At 46.8% G+C, this 15,676-nt stretch overlaps 1 protein-coding gene across 1 annotated transcript; it reads left to right on the forward strand.

Annotated features, from left to right (window-relative positions):
* Positions 1-218: 218 nt before the first annotated feature.
* Positions 219-1,010, forward strand: LOC142405021 (gap junction beta-6 protein). The gene has a single exon (XM_075492009.1). It carries the CDS (start codon positions 219-221, stop codon positions 1,008-1,010), a length of 792 nt encoding a protein of 263 aa, XP_075348124.1.
* Positions 1,011-15,676: the final 14,666 nt, after the last annotated feature.

Genomic DNA, 15,676 nt, shown 5'->3' on the forward strand with positions numbered 1-15,676 from the left:
AAATATTACCTGCTGATACATGATTAGATCATTATTTATGACTGCTTATAGGTAAACCCACTGCGTCACCAAATGTTGCCACAGCCAATGGATATGCTGCAATTGTATGATACTGCCTTTATTTTATACCACATGCTTGATGGTATTTGTTTCCCATCTTGATTAATCTTAGTTTTGTTTATTTGTCTTGTCTTAGGTAAGACGATTAAAACAAGACAATGGATTGGGGAGCCCTGCATACCATTTTAGGAGGTGTAAATAAACACTCCACCAGCATCGGGAAGATATGGCTCACAGTCCTGTTCATCTTCCGTATCATGATCCTGGTTGTGGCTGCAGAGAGAGTCTGGGGAGATGAACAAGATGACTTTGTCTGCAACACTCTGCAACCTGGTTGCAAGAATGTTTGCTATGATCACTTTTTCCCCATCTCTCACATCAGACTCTGGGCCCTGCAGCTGATCTTTGTTTCTACACCTGCGCTGCTGGTGGCCATGCATGTAGCTTACAGGAGGCACGAGAAGAAAAGGCAATTCAGAAAGGGAGACCAGAAATGTGAATACAAGGACATTGAAGAAATCAGAAAACAGAGGTTTCGTATTGAGGGCTCCTTGTGGTGGACGTACACTAGCAGCATCTTCTTCAGACTGGTCTTTGAAGCAGTCTTCATGTATGCGTTTTATTTCATGTACAATGGGTTCCAAATGCCTCGCCTAATGAAGTGTAATGCTTGGCCCTGCCCCAACACAGTAGACTGCTTTGTTTCTCGACCTACTGAAAAGACGGTGTTTACTATTTTCATGATTGCTGTGTCCAGCATTTGCATTCTTTTAAATGTGGCTGAATTATGTTACTTACTGACAAAATTTTTCCTCAGAAGGTCTAAAAGAGCTGGAAATCCAAAACATCACCCCAACCATGAGAATAAGGAAGAAACCAAACAAAATGAAATGAATGAGTTAATATCTGATAGCTGTCAGAATACAGTTATAGGATTTTCAGGTAGCTAAGGTGGTGTCACTGCTGGTGTTCACTCTTTTTGGAGTGAATGTTCTTTGTTTAAAGGCTGCAAATGAAATTTGTTACATGAAACGATTTAAGTTGGGTGAGACTTTGATATGTAGTGTCAGGTGTCAATGATGCACATGTCTGAAAAAAAAGTCAGGGCAGCCTAAACATGTGAAACTGCGTGAGGATTAAATAGCAAAGTGTTATCTTCCTATGAGTGCCCTTACAAGCTGACTATGACAACTGGGAAACCCACTAATACCTTCATGCTGACACAGCTCCTGAAAACTACATGCAACAGCAATAAGAACAAACTCATTTCCAAGCTAGATATTCTAGTATTATGAGATGTTTTGTAATAGTGATAGTTTTTACTTGTGAATTGACAATTAAAATATTTTTCTAAAATCTAAGATTCCATGTTACTTCAGGTGTTTATAGTATGCAACTGACTGTTTTGTTTCTTTACTGGGCATATGCAGATGAACCCTGTAATACCATATTCATAGGGAGGAGACGGCGATAGGCTTCATCTTTCCAGCTTTGCAAGCGCTGCTTGAGTCTGGACAGGTAGCTTGAGACACTTGCATGCACACTGCTGGCTGTAGGAGAAGTTGTGTGAAAGCTCACCACAGGTACTATGGATAACTGAGGTAGCTAGGTCCTGAGTGCAAAGTCATGCGTAAAACCAGCATGACAATATAGATACAGCCTAAGTAGATTTGCTTTAAGCATCTAGCAGACCTGGTAATCTTGTGAATCTTTTAATTGCATACTACCAGTTTTATAGCAACATACATAACTTTATGTAAATGTTTATTTCTCTAATGTATTAGCTGTATTTGTTTCTTTATGCTATATCACATCATGGAACTCTCTTGGTTTTATTTTGTTTGCTTTTTTTGTGGTAGACTGATGGTGCTGGTTTGGAGGACATGGAAAAGTATCTCTGGAAATGGAACAAGTCTTCTGAATAAAGGGCAAACACTTTAATCTTTCTCAATGAAGTGAGAGTCTATATGTGAATGCCAGTGAGATCTTAAGCAGGACAAGTGCTTATGAAAAACTGTTTTCAAGCAGGGACTCTACATCCAAAGTGCACAGAGCCCATACACACCCCTCATTCCCAGCCAGAGCACCGATGCCCTAATTCTGTTCTCCATACCCTAATGGAGGTACAGCTGTAACTCTTGAGTGCATGGGCATATGTGCTTGTGGGAGGGGTATGCTGTTGAAAGCAGGGAATCCTGAAGGTCAAAGAGGTGGGTATAGTAGGAGACCCTAGCTATAGTGTCTTGTGTGTGTTTTCTCTTTTGGATCACTTCTCACCACAAAAATATCGTGTTTTTGTATCATGGAGCTACTCTTTCAAGGGGTGTAATGAAGAGCAGCTATCCCTAGGAGCAGAGATTACACTCAGTGTGGTTTTCTTCCTGCTATTGTATCACTCTTTTTCTTAGAGGTGCCAGCACAGCTTTGTGTGTGTCCACGCTGTAAGTGGGTTTGGGCTGGTTGAATGTTCTGTGTGTGACCAGTAGAACCCTGTCATGGTTTAACTCTAGCCGTCAACTAAGCCCCACTCAGCCGCTCGCTCTCTCCCCCTCAGTGGAATGGGGGAGAGAATCAGAAGGGTAAAAGTGAGAAAACTCGTGGGTTGAGATAAAGACAGTTTAATAGGTAGACCAAAAGCCACGCATGCAAGCAAAGCAAAACAAGGAATTCATTCACTACTTCCCATGGGCAGGCAGGTGTTCAGCCATCTCCAGGAAAGCAGGGCTCCATCATGTGTAACGGTTACTGGGGAAGACAAACGCCCTCACTCCGAATGTCCCCTCCTTCCTTCCTTCTTCCCCCAGTTTCTATACTGAGCATGATGTCATATGGTATGGAATAGCCCTTTGGTCAGTTGGGGTCAGCTGTCCTGGCTGTGCCCCCTCCCAACCTCTTGGGCACCTGGCAGAGCATGGGAAGCTGAAAAGTCCTTGATTTAGTATAAGCACGACTTAGCAACAACTAAAACACCTCTGTATTATCAACCCTGTTTTCAGCACAAGTCCAAAACATAGCCCCACACTAGCTACTATGAAGAAAATGAACTCTGTCCCAGTCAAGCCCAGCACAAACCCCAACAGGGTGCAGGCACAAGCAACAGGAGAGAGAAAACACCTAAAGTCAGCTCTGTCCCTCCGTAAGGGCTGGAGCTGAGCCCTGTCATTTATCTATTTTCTTCCTCTGGCAAACTCCTGATCTTTCCTGCCTTTGCAGCACATTTTCTTTTTTAATTGCTGTTGTGAAAAGAAATTGCTGCTAGTCTTCTGAATGTGTCTACCAGCAAGCTCAAGGGAAAAATACGTGCAAAACTGTACATTAGTGTGCTTGTATTGTTCTCTCTGCAGACTGAAAATACAAGCAGAAGTGAAAAGTGCTACAGAAGTTTGCCTTTGTAGGCATTGTTCCTGGTGGCTTCATCATGGCTCCCTCTCCAGGCTCCATGTCCTGCTATGGCAACGGTTTAAACCTTTACTTAATTAAGCTGCTCCCTTGGGGTCAGGAAGGTGGGTGCGCAGCCTGTACCTCACCAGTTTGCCCCCCCAGTCTGCCCAGGGGCAAACAGAGAGGGCTCGAGCCTCCTGTTGTGCTGGTCCCAGGGTGTGGAGAACTGTGTTTCACGGAGCAGCTCAAGCTCTGGACTTTTATCCAGGGTATGCTGCAAATCCCATACCATACAGGGAACATGAATCTAGATCAGTTAATGATTATGCCTGATCATGTCTCACCACTTTTAGTGATCAAATTGAAATAGCTCTATGCTGAATGTCAATAAACCTGGAAAACACCTTAAGGCAGTTATGTTTTCCTCAAATGGAGCAGGGGTAGTTTTTCTTGGTCTGTGATAAAGCACAGGCTTGCTAAACCCCAAACAGGGGTATGACAATAGCTCTTTATATGGTATTTTCATTTCCGGCTTACAAGTTTCCAAACAGTGGGGTTTATTCCAGCAGTTGGATTTTTCTAGAAGATCAGTTCCATGTCTGTTGTTATTTTAAGCCTGGATAAGTGGGCAAAGCTTAAATGAAGAAATTGGGCGTACATGGTCCTTTGTGCGCCAGCACAGCTATGCTGGCCGTGCTGTAAAGGGGTTTGGGTTGGCCGGACGTTTCCTGCGTGGTAGCAGGACCTGGTAAGGTGCAGTCAAGCAACACTGCTCCGCTGCTGGGGTGTCCTGGCAGCCAGACGGGTCAGGAACAAATGTGCCAGTCCCTGTCCAACCTACGCCAAGGGTGGCTGTAAATCCAAGAGCTGGAGCTTATCCAAGGCTTCACTAGTGCTAAGTCATTGACTTAGCAGGGAAGACCAGCTGTGACTGAGATGTGTTTGGCTGGGATGTTTCTCATCACACTGTGTGTGATGCAACCCTAATTACGGACACTCTCCTTTATCTGAAACATCCCCTGGCTTTTGTTACTGCCAAGGAAAAGTCCCTGACGGTTTCAGTGCCCTGTTTAAATAATTCCTCATCTCCTGTTGTGTTAGGCTGAAGTAGATGGCATCATGAGGAAATGGTAGCTTTCAGTGTCTTGGTTCTCCAAGTCACCTTCCCACCGCCTGCCCTATCCTGTGGCCTGAGCAGGGGAGGCAGCTGTTTTTGGCGGGGTGGTAGTTAACCCTTTCTGCAGGGAAAAGCTGAGCTGCTTTTCTTGGTTTCAGACCTCCTCTTGAGTCTTCGCAAGCTGGCTGAGGCTGGCTGGGGCTGCTCTGAACCGCAGAGCACACCTGCTCCCAGCCCTTCTCTGTGCCTGCCCTTGCTCCTGCCTCGTAGCCATCCCCCGGGGATAGGGTCTCCCCCCCAAAAATCTCTGACCCACTGGTGACTGGCAGTTTGTACTATACTGGCACTGCCATCACCCTGTGGTAATTCAGCCAGTTTCTCTGATGGCAGCTGGCTTAATTGTCCCTGCCCAACCCTGCTGCATCTCCCCACCCTGTGATTTCCCCTTTGTTATGCCTGCGGCAGAGATTGCTTAAATTGGCTGTGCTGCCAAACGATTAATCAGAACCTCTGGAAAAGCTCTCTTGCAAATTCCCTGCACCCGCTCCCACCCTCCTGTCCTGCTTTCCTATCAAACAGGCAGGAGCCCTGACCACGTACAGGAGCAGCAGCAGCATCTGCCGGACTCTGCTCCATTACACAGAACAGCCCTTGACTCCAGCCCCACTGCATGCCCTCCTCCATCCTTCTCTCTTCTTCTCAGCCCAGCCCCCCTGCAACTTTGGCTTTGTTTTTCCATTGACTTAGTGCTTCCCAGCAACCCTGCATGCCGAAGTGCTAAAAGCAAATGAGACCAGTCGCAGGATGGTCTGAAGCCACTCTCCTCCTTTTGCATAGTTAGGCTGCCTACCCTACCCCACGTACTGCAGCCCGAGATCTTTGCTGCCAGGTCGGAGTGAGTTTGGTCCCCTCAGCCCCTCTGCTGAGCAGAGACTCTGCTGGTGCGTGCCGTGCCGGCCCAGCGCCTCACCCACCCTCGTCCTGCAGTGGCGTGCTGGAGGCACCGCCACAGCCAACACGAGGCAGACCTCTCCTCCCAATTGCTTGGTATGTTTTTCTATTACTACTGTTACTGCTATTTCCCTTACTGAACCAAGGCTTTATTACAGTGCTCCTGAAATAAATCTATTTCATAGAATCATAGAACGGTTTGGGTTGGAAGGGACCTTTCAAGGTCATCTAGTCCAACCCCCCTGCAATGAGCAGGGACTTCTCCAACTAGATCAGGTTGCTCAGAGCCCCGTCCAACCTGACCTTGAATATTTCCAGGGATGGGACATCTACCAACTCTCTGGGCAACCTGTTCCAGTGTTTCACCACCCTCATCATAAAAAATGTCCTCGTATCTAGTCTAAATCTACCCTCTTTTAGTTTAAAACCATTACCCCTTGTCCTATTGCAACAGGCCCTGCTAAAAAGTCTGTCCCCATCTTTCTTATAAGCCCCCTTTAAGTATTGAAAGGCTGCATAAGGTCTTCCCGGAGCCTCCTCTTCTCCAGGCTGAACAACCCCAACTTTCTCAGCCTTTCTTCACAGGAGAAGTGTTCCATCCCTCTGATCATATTTGTGGCCCTCCTCTGGACCCACTCCATCAGGTCCCTGTCTTTCCTGTACTGAGGACTCAAGAGTTGGATGCAGTACTCCAGGTGGGGTCTCACCAGAGTGGAGGGGCAGAATCCTCTCTCTTGACCTGCTGGCCACACTTCTTCTGATGCAGCCCAGGATACGGTTGGCCTTCTGGGCTGTGAGGGCACATTGCCAGCTCATGTCCAGCCTTTCATCCACCAGTACCCCCAAGTCCTTCTCCACAGGGCTGCTCTCAATCACTTTGTCCCCCAGCCTGTATTGATGCCCCAACCCACGTGCAGGACCTTGCACTTGGCCTTGTTGAACCTCATGAGGTTCACATGGGCCCACTTCTTGAGCTTGTCCAGGTTCATCTGGATGTCATCCTGTCCCTCAGGCATGTCAACTGCACCACTCAGCTTGGTGTCATCTGCAAACTTGCTGAGGGTGCACTCGATCCCACTGTCTATGTCATTGATGAAGATATTAAACAGTACTGGTCCCAATATGGACCCCTGAGAGACACCACTTGTCACTGATCTCCATCTGGACATTGAGCTGTTGAACACTACACTCTGGATGTGACCATCCAACCAATTCCTCATCCACCGAACAGTCCACCTATCAAATCCATATCTCTCCAATTTAGAGAGAAGGATGTTGTGGGGGACCATGTCAAAGGCCTTACAGAAGTCCAGATAGATGACATCTGTAGCTCTTCCCTTGTACACTGATGTCATCACTCCATCATAGAAGGCCACTAGGTTGGTCAGGCAGGACTTGTCCTTAGTGAAGCCATGCTGGCTTTCTTGAATCACCTCCCTGGCCTCCATGTACCTTAGCATAGCTTCTAGGAGGATCTGTTCCATGATCTTCCCAGGCACAGAGGTGAGGCTGACAGGTCGGTAGTTCCCAGGGTCCTCCTTTCTACCCGTTTTAAAAATGGGTGCATTCTGTTCTTCACAAAGTAGCACACGCTGCCTTGCTGGTGCTTCCTATTGCCACTGCGGTGGCTGTGGCACAGCAAGATGAGGAGGTGCCCAGCAGCCAGCCTAGGAGAAGAGTCCGTGTTGTGTATATCTGAGTAAGGATTACTCGCAGCTCAATTTCTAGCTCATAGACTGTGTTTATTGATTTGCAGCAAAAGGAGTACCTGGGGACCTGGGTTAAGAGTGATCATGCTGCTTCTTGTCTTCATTACCTGATGCTTGCTGAGCTGCTCTTGCCATGGTGGGAAGGCAGAGGGGCAGGCATTTAAGAGTTCTCCATGCACATTTTGAGTTGTTTGGTGTGCAATCATTGCGAACAAATTTCTGCTGTGCTCTCAGAGATTATTGCCTCTGAAACCAGAGGGACTGTTGGATCTGAGATCCTACACCACACTGGCCACTGCTCTCCCCTCAGGTGGGCCCGTGGGCAGACACTATCTCCACCTCAGCAAACTTCCTCATAGGGACTTTGCACCACTGACTGCAGCAAGAGCTCTACCATTGTAGCAGCCTTTCCCTTGCCAGAGGCAGTGCATATACCCATCTCCTGCACAGCCCTGTACTGTCAGGCTTGTATTTCTCAGGTTAGGCATGTAAAGGTGAATGGCCTCCTTTTCAACTTCCACAGAAGCCAAAAATTGGCCAGCTTCAACAAAAAGATGGGGGTAGGGTGCAAATAACACTTCTGCAATTCCCCACCTACTTGGCCCTGCACCCTTGATGCTAGTTGTGGAGCATGACCGCTTTTTCAGCATGCACACACAGCTGGGTGGCTCGGGTGGGTTTCTCTGCACAGAAGCACCCAACGCTTCGTCTGACACACAGAGCAATGGCCAGGTGGGTCTGTGGGAGGAGGAGACAGGGAGAGGTTCTTGCAGAGCCCTGACTCAGCCGTCAAGTCCTAGCAAGGGCCCCAGTCAGCACCCTGCTTCATCCCTGCCAAGAGGCATATGGACAGGAGTGCTGCTCCCTGCATCTTGTCACCACCTGGCTACCACCTGCCTGTGTTACTGGGTCACCCGTCTATGCCAGAATTTCTACTTCAGCCTCCCCCCACCCATCGGTGCTGTGAAAATCACGTTGGCACTTTCTGCAAGCTTGCAGATGTGTCAGGGCCAGATTCAAAGTTCCTCACTGTCACTCAGCAAATTCCTGTTGATCCCAGAGGGCTTGGGCCAGGCTGGTAGGAAGGGTGTAACTCCTTAAAAACACTGCAATACCACTCAGCCACTTTCTGCACAGCCCTTTTGCAACATCAGGTCCCATTTCACACAGCAGCTATTACCTCCTTGCAGCAGATCTGCAAACCGGGTAAATAATTCCCCATTTGAGCCGTGCCTACTCACTGCAGGCAGCAATGCTGCCCCAGTGCTGTGTGGACCAAAGCGCCCACGCTGACATGCAGTCACGCTCTCATGACCATTTTAGCTGTTTCCAGTGATTTGCTGGTGGCCACAGAAAAGAGTTTATTACTTAGAGAAGGAGGGGGAGAGCTCCCTAAAATGGTTTGGCTCTTAATAAATCTGAGGGCCTTTTTTCTCTGCTGGCTTGGATGTTGGGTAGCTGTTTACTTGTGTACGAGCCCACAGAGGAGCTTGGGGCAGAGGAGCTTGTGGCAACTAAACACCACACAGCCATTTGCTCACTCCACCCTGCCCCCAGTGGGATGGGGGAGAGAATCAGGGGGAAAAAAAGTAAAATTTGTGGGTTGAGATAAAGACAGTTTAATAGGACAGAAAAGGAAGGGAAGATGATGATGATGATGATGATGATGATGATGATGATGATGATAATAATAATAAAAATAATAATAAATATACAAAGTAAGTGATGCACAATGCCATTTCTCACCACCCACTGACCAATGCCCAGCCTGTTCCAGCCAGCGATCGCTGCCCCCCAGCTAACTGCCCCCAGTCTATATGCTGAGCATGCCGTCATATGGTATGGAATAGCCCTTTGGCCAGTTTGGGTCAGCTGTCCTGGCTGTGCCCCCTCCCAGCTTCTCGTTGGCAGGGCACGGGAAGCTGAAAAGTCCTTGACCAGTGTAAACATTACTTAGCAACAACTAAAACATCAGTGTGTTATCAACATTATTCTCATGCTAAATCGAAAACACAGCCCTATACCAGCTCCTAGGAAGAAAATAAACTCTATCCCAGCCAAAACCAGGACAGGCGGCAAGATCAGTAAAGCAGGAAGGCTTTACACCCTGCCAGCTCCCGACCCGCCAGGGCTCCGGATCCATGGGAATTAGGCTATTTTACTCCCTTCAGACCCAGGGGCAGAGCTGGTTATGCTCTTAACTCTCCAGAGCAGCGTGGTGCAGCCTTTCTGTATTATCAAAACCATAGTGGAATCTTGGCTAATCTAATTTCTCGTGGTATCTTACACCACCACTCCCTTGTGATCTTTTATGTGATGCACTTCTCAGGCCGGGGTCCCATCTCAGTGATGTCTTGGGGACATCTGGGAAATTTAGGCAATTATTAAATAACAATGACAACAATGATGGTAACATCATATAAAGCATGACGATGACCTCAAGAAAGAATCAGACTGTGTTCTTTGACACCACTTAGGATATATGAAAAGCCCAGACAGAAAAGCAACTCATGAACCCTGTGGCCCAGTTAAAATTCCCTGTATGTCCTGGGGCTGAAGTTCACAACAGTGAAAGCCGGACCGACTCTTACAGCTTTTAGCCCGACCTGGGTGACACAGGAGGGAGAATTTAATCCTGTTATTAGGGCTGATGGCTTTGGTTTAATCAAAACACCTCCCAGGTAGGCACACAGTATGTGTTCAGTTGGGGATAATAAAAACCAGTTGAAAAGCATCCGACAGAGCTTTAATAGGCTGTCTGAATGCCACACTCACAGTTACTCAGTTTCCGGTTTCTTATCTAGTCAAAATTTAACTAATTTGCCAGTCGCTGCAAAGCTTCCCAGTGCAGATGAGGCTTGAGCAGCGAGCAGGAGTGCTCATGTCTCACGCACCGCAGCCGCCTGGATGGGGGCTGAATGGTTCCTTGGCCAAAGGGAGGAATAATAATAATAATAATAATAATAATAATAATAATAATAATAATAATAATAATAATAATAATAATAATAATAATAATATATTATTACAATATAATATTTATTATTACAATAATTACAATAATAATATTACAATAATAATATTACAAAAATAATAATATTATTACACGCATGCCTTCCGACACGGAGCTGGAAGGTGTGCCCACAGCCAGCAGAGGTGAGGGGTGATGGCCAAAGACACCTTGCTACTTCTTCGTCACTGTAAGGAAAAAAAGGGACATTGATAAGAGTAACTTTTTCACTTGTTGCAGACATGAAACCGATAACCTGGAACCACACTGACTGTGTGATATTTCACAGGAATTAGAGATGAAAGGGGAATACGGGATAACTCAGGTTTCCCTCCTCACAGCTAAAGGGGATAACCTTGATCCCAAGATTATTTTTGTGTTTATCCACTGCTTATTGCAAAACATTAAAGTCATGCTGGGGCTTCCTCCAGAGGGACAACGTGCTGCCAAACTGCCACCCACACTTTCTCCCTCTGGCATTTCCCCTCTTCTTCCCCACACCGAGGTGGGGTTGATGTGGGGGGAGGCTCCTTCTCCACCCCCCTTGCCCCTCCAGCCACACTGAAAAGAGGAGCTGTGCGTGAACTTGCAGATCATAGCAGAAGGCACCTGGTGAATTTAAGTGCCCGGAGGGCTGGGTGGCACCTGGGTGGGAGTTTTCTTTATTGCAGCTCTGAACGTAGGTGTCTGACATTTATTTAAATCCTACCAAGTACCTAAATAGTCTCTTGGAACTTGTCCCAAAACCTATCTAACCCCTTTGTCACTGCGTAGGAAAACCTTGATTAGCAATCAAAGGTTTTGGCAGTCAAAGACATCGTACCAGCTACTCATGAACCCCAGGGAGCTCTTCAGACCCACCACTGCCTCTGGAGACTGATCCAAAGGACGATACAGCTGCACATCCCTGGGCCCAAATGGTCTTGTGACATCGCCTAGTTCACACATGATTCACCAGCTTAATTTACTCCTCAGCAAGCTAACTCTCTTGGTTTTTTTTAAGAGTTCTGGTATTATACAGCCTCCTTCACCAAAGAGCTGGGAGGCATTATCCAATTGACCACTGAGAAATTAATAGCTGAAGAATAACCACTTGTTAAACATGATGAAAAAACAGCAGCAAAGGCATTTTTTCCTAATGGATCTGTTAGGACGAAATGCTACTTTTTTCCACATACAAACCAAGCAACAAAAGTAAGTATCAGAAATGAGAGGTCACACAGCCCAATCTGCAAATCTGAAGCAGAATCAATTTACCTGGGTCGTACCTGAGGTGTATCTGTCTGACATGGCATGCTTGAAAGAGAACAGCTATCTGGTTTTACTTGGGCTTTTCCTATAGCAGAAAGGCTGTTTGGATTAATGAAATTAATTTTATATTTATCTTGATAAATTCCTGGCAAAATCCTGTGGTAGATATGCTTCAATTACTCTAAAGCTTGTATACATTATTTTAGCTTTAATTGCTAAGCCATCAGTGCTGCTAAACATTGAATAAACTCTCAGCACTAGCCAAGCCCAGCAACACCGTCAGCAAAAGCCTGGATACATGCTATTTTTGGGATTAACTATCACTTTTGGAGGGAAGTTCTTAAATTCTCAACTCCTGAAAACAAACCATGCTCAGGAGGCCACTTTTCCACTTGTGTGGACACACGTAATGTGGTTCCTCAGGACACAATTCAGCGAGGCACCTCTGAGAGCTTTCCCCCTAAGCCCCTGGCATGGCTGCAGGGTGCCCTCAGGACACCACGTCCCTTCTGCACCACAAACCCATGGTCATGAAAAAGGAGCCACCAATGTCCCCAAAGGATTTTGTCAGTGTGCTGCAGACATGCTTGCGTGTGCTTGGGCACAATCTGGCACCTCGCAAAACGCTTCCTTTCCTAAGGGAGCTGGCTGGATAGTTGTCTATCCCTCTGGGTACGTCTGCCTCCCAACAAGCAGGAGACCCAGACCTGTATTTCCTTTAGACTGCAGGGTTCAATCCCACTTCTCTCCTTCAGTCCCACATCTCCATCAGTCCCACATCTCTCCTTCCTGAGGTTGGTGGCCAGGTGTGGAGGCAGGGAAGGAAGAAGGGACACTCTTCACTTCTGTGGGACACTGCACAGGAGGACAGAGAGCATGCAAGACAGGTCCTGACTCATCTGGTGGTTAAGATTGGCGGCTAGGAAAGTGTAATGCTACTTCTGAGACATTTGCAGCCTTTTATTCAGTGTTTAATGTAAAATGCATAAACAATTCTGGGAGCAGAGACTCCAGAGCCTCCTCCCCTTTCCCAGCTGAGTCCTCTAGTCCTTAGGGAAAATTCTCCCACAAATTATCCTGTTCCCTCCCTGTGTCCTTTTGCCCTGCTGGCTTTTGTTCCCCTCTGCCCAGCTGAATAAATTCTGCGGGAGAAGTGGAGACCAACATCAGCCTGGGCTAACCTACAGCCTGGTGGTTATGGCATTGTGTGGGGATGTAGGAGGTAGAGGTTTGAGTCCTCTCAGGTCAAGCAAAGCAAAAATCTCCAAATCTTGGGTCAGTTTGGGAAAAGCTAAGGATGTTTCTACAATAGCATTTTAACCCGGGACAGGAACATGTTGCTGAAGTGAATCCCCTGATTACCTCCACTCTGGTGTTTTGGTTCACACTGAAGTATCAGCCTGGGTCTCTTTTGGATTGAGCAAACTGGAAAACCCTCTCCTGGAGCACAACCCCTATGCTCCAGCTGCCCCGGCAGTCGGTCCAGGGGGACTGGCCCAAAGCAAACCCTCTAGACATGTATGTGGTGTGACTGCTGGATCCTCAGCACCAGCTGTTTCTACAGACTGCTCTTGTTGGGCTGCAGTGGTTGCTAATGTCTGTGGCTGTAGCCTATGTCTGTAAATGTCATATTGCAATGTTGTGTGCTGTAATATGGTGTAACGTACTATAATGTAATGCAATGTAGGCAATAGCCAAAAGTTATTCTATAAATGAGGCACGTGTCAAAAAAGAGAGGATCCTTGATGTGGGATTCTGCATTTTACATTAAATCATCAGCACCAGCAGCTGCTCTTAGAAGAAAGCAAGCTGCTCAGCTTTCGGTAGGAAAAACTGTAGGAGTGTCTTCCATGCCAAAGGAGCGGCTTCTGGGCTCCACATCCACAGGGATGGTCTAACCTCAGGAGAGAGAGGTGAGAGTACACCCCCTCCATTGGCACAGCTCACAAGCCCTCCCTAGCTGTTCTGGGGTGTGGTATAGAAATGTAATGCTTACCAGAAAGTGCTGGATTTCAGAAATCTGGCCAACAGCTTCTAGGGCTTGCTTATTGGAGAGTATTTAGGCAACTTTTCCCATATCTTCCTTCGCTCTCTGGAATTTCAGAGGGAGTACAAGTTGGTTTATTCTTGAAGCCAGACTGTGGCTGCAACTCTGTCATAGCACATATCAAATGAGCAAAAGGAAAAAGAAAAAATAATTTAGCTGGGTTTAGTGATCTTTCTATGATTTTCACATCAGCAGGCAGTGCCATTACACTCGTGGGTAGTGCTTGAAGTGTACTGAGTACCATAGAAAAGAAAAAAGAGATGCAAATCCAATTAAGCAGGCCAACTGGAGCTGTGCATAGCTAAAAGGGCATGAACAACCTTGGGTTTTTTATGCCAACATTTCATGTCTCTCAAGTTATAGACATGCGTGTGCATTTTGCTCATTTACAGGCAAAATTCCTGCTCCCAGGATGTACAATAGGCTACATGACAATGCAACATGTCTTGACACAAGGAAGAATGACCTCACCTGAGATTGCAGGTTGCAGTTTGGAAATAAAGTGTTTCAACAGCAATTGCAGCCCCTGGTGAGAACTGGAAACTCTGCACATTCTGATCTTGCCTGGAATTTCCTTGTAGCTTCACGTAAATGCTGTCGATCAGAATAATTTCCAGTAGATTCTATCTCTTTTGAAATAACAGAAACTACTGCAATTGATTTATGAGCACCCTTGCCTGACACTCTACCCATAACAATAAAATGCCTAGCAGTAAAACATCTTGTGTGGTTTAGGCCTGATTTATTTTACATTTTTTCCACAAGCTAGACATGTACAAAGTTGCTGTAAGGTTGTTTTAATCCCATTTTTCTGTTGTCCAAACAAAGCTCCTTGTACAACTCAGGCCATCAGCCAGCCTGCATCGTGCCAGCAGGGCCACTGTGTTCCCCATGCCAGTCCTAAGAGGTGAGTCCCACAGTGAATGCCTCCTGGCAGTGCCTGGTCTCATTTTGGTTTTGAACCCTCCAGCCTGTGAGTCACCAAGATCTGAAATTTGCCTCTCTTCCCCTCCTCTCCATTTTCTCTGAAAGCCCAGCGTATTTGGGAAATGGCCTTTTCCTGCTTTTTACTTTTGCAAAAAAGCAGGCATCACTATGTGCCAAGACAGCCCAACACCCAGTTCCCCTGTGCTGCCTTGACCAGGAAAGACATCCCAGTCCTTCACAGTGCCATACTGGGAAGGGGCTGCACACACTGGGAAGGCGACAAGAGAGAAATTGAGGTGTAGGCAGCAGAGGGACTGCGAGCCCGGAGCTGCCACTGCGGTCAGACGGAGCAGCACGGGACAAAAGTGAGTCTGCCAAAAGGGTTGGGAATTACTCCGCGGCTCTCTTGGAGGGCATAGCTATGATCTCCCTCTTGGCAGCTGTGGACGGCCTGTGTGACACACCAGAGTGTGTGTGACTGTGCTGGGGAGCAGGGACACGGGAGGGTGCAGGACAGAGCTGTGGGCAAGTGTGGCTGTGGGCTGAGCCGAGAGGGAGGGCTGGTAAGCAAGTCCCAGCTAACACACCACTGCATGCACTCAATGTGCGGGGTTTGGGCATTTCCCCTTGAGGGTGCCCCAAATCCCTCCAACCTCTCTTTCAAAATGTTACTCTTTTATGTAGTCAGATAACAAAGGAATTGATTTTTTTTTCCATGGTCAATTTATTGTACCACCCACCATTTACTCATAAAAAAGTCAGTTCATACAGGAACCACTTAGCAGCAGGCACATTTTGCTGCTGAGAAAGCATCTCAAATAAGAGGGAGCAGCAACCTGCAGAAATGTATTTTTTAACAAAATAAGTCATCTACTGACCCATTAAAATATGCCAGCAAGTCACCAAGTACCTGCTTAGCTGGAACCCTTGACTTTTAGCAGTAAGTACTGAGAGTACACGGGTAATGCAAATATTGCAAAAGACAGTGGTTTTCTTGGACGTCCACCTTTCCTTGCCTGAAGCAAATCCCTTTATGGCGTACTTGAATAAATTGGAGAGCAGAAGCAGAAACATTCCTGACCCAAGGGGGTTCATTTTTCTTTTTCTCAGGGTGCTGGTTGAAAGGGATATTTCTTGTCTCTGCCTGGAGTTTTTGTAAACCTGAATGTATACATTGCTTAGGAACAATCTCAATGGCATTTCTGAGGAGATGCTGTGTGGCT

This window comes from Mycteria americana, chromosome 1 (genome assembly GCF_035582795.1).
Source record: "Mycteria americana isolate JAX WOST 10 ecotype Jacksonville Zoo and Gardens chromosome 1, USCA_MyAme_1.0, whole genome shotgun sequence".
Lineage (NCBI taxonomy): Eukaryota > Metazoa > Chordata > Aves > Ciconiiformes > Ciconiidae > Mycteria > Mycteria americana.

Bases quoted from the DNA above. Each gene is read 5' to 3' on its own strand.
- LOC142405021 (XM_075492009.1), top strand. From the start codon at position 219: ATGGATTGGGGAGCCCTGCATACCATTTTAGGAGGTGTAAATAAACAC.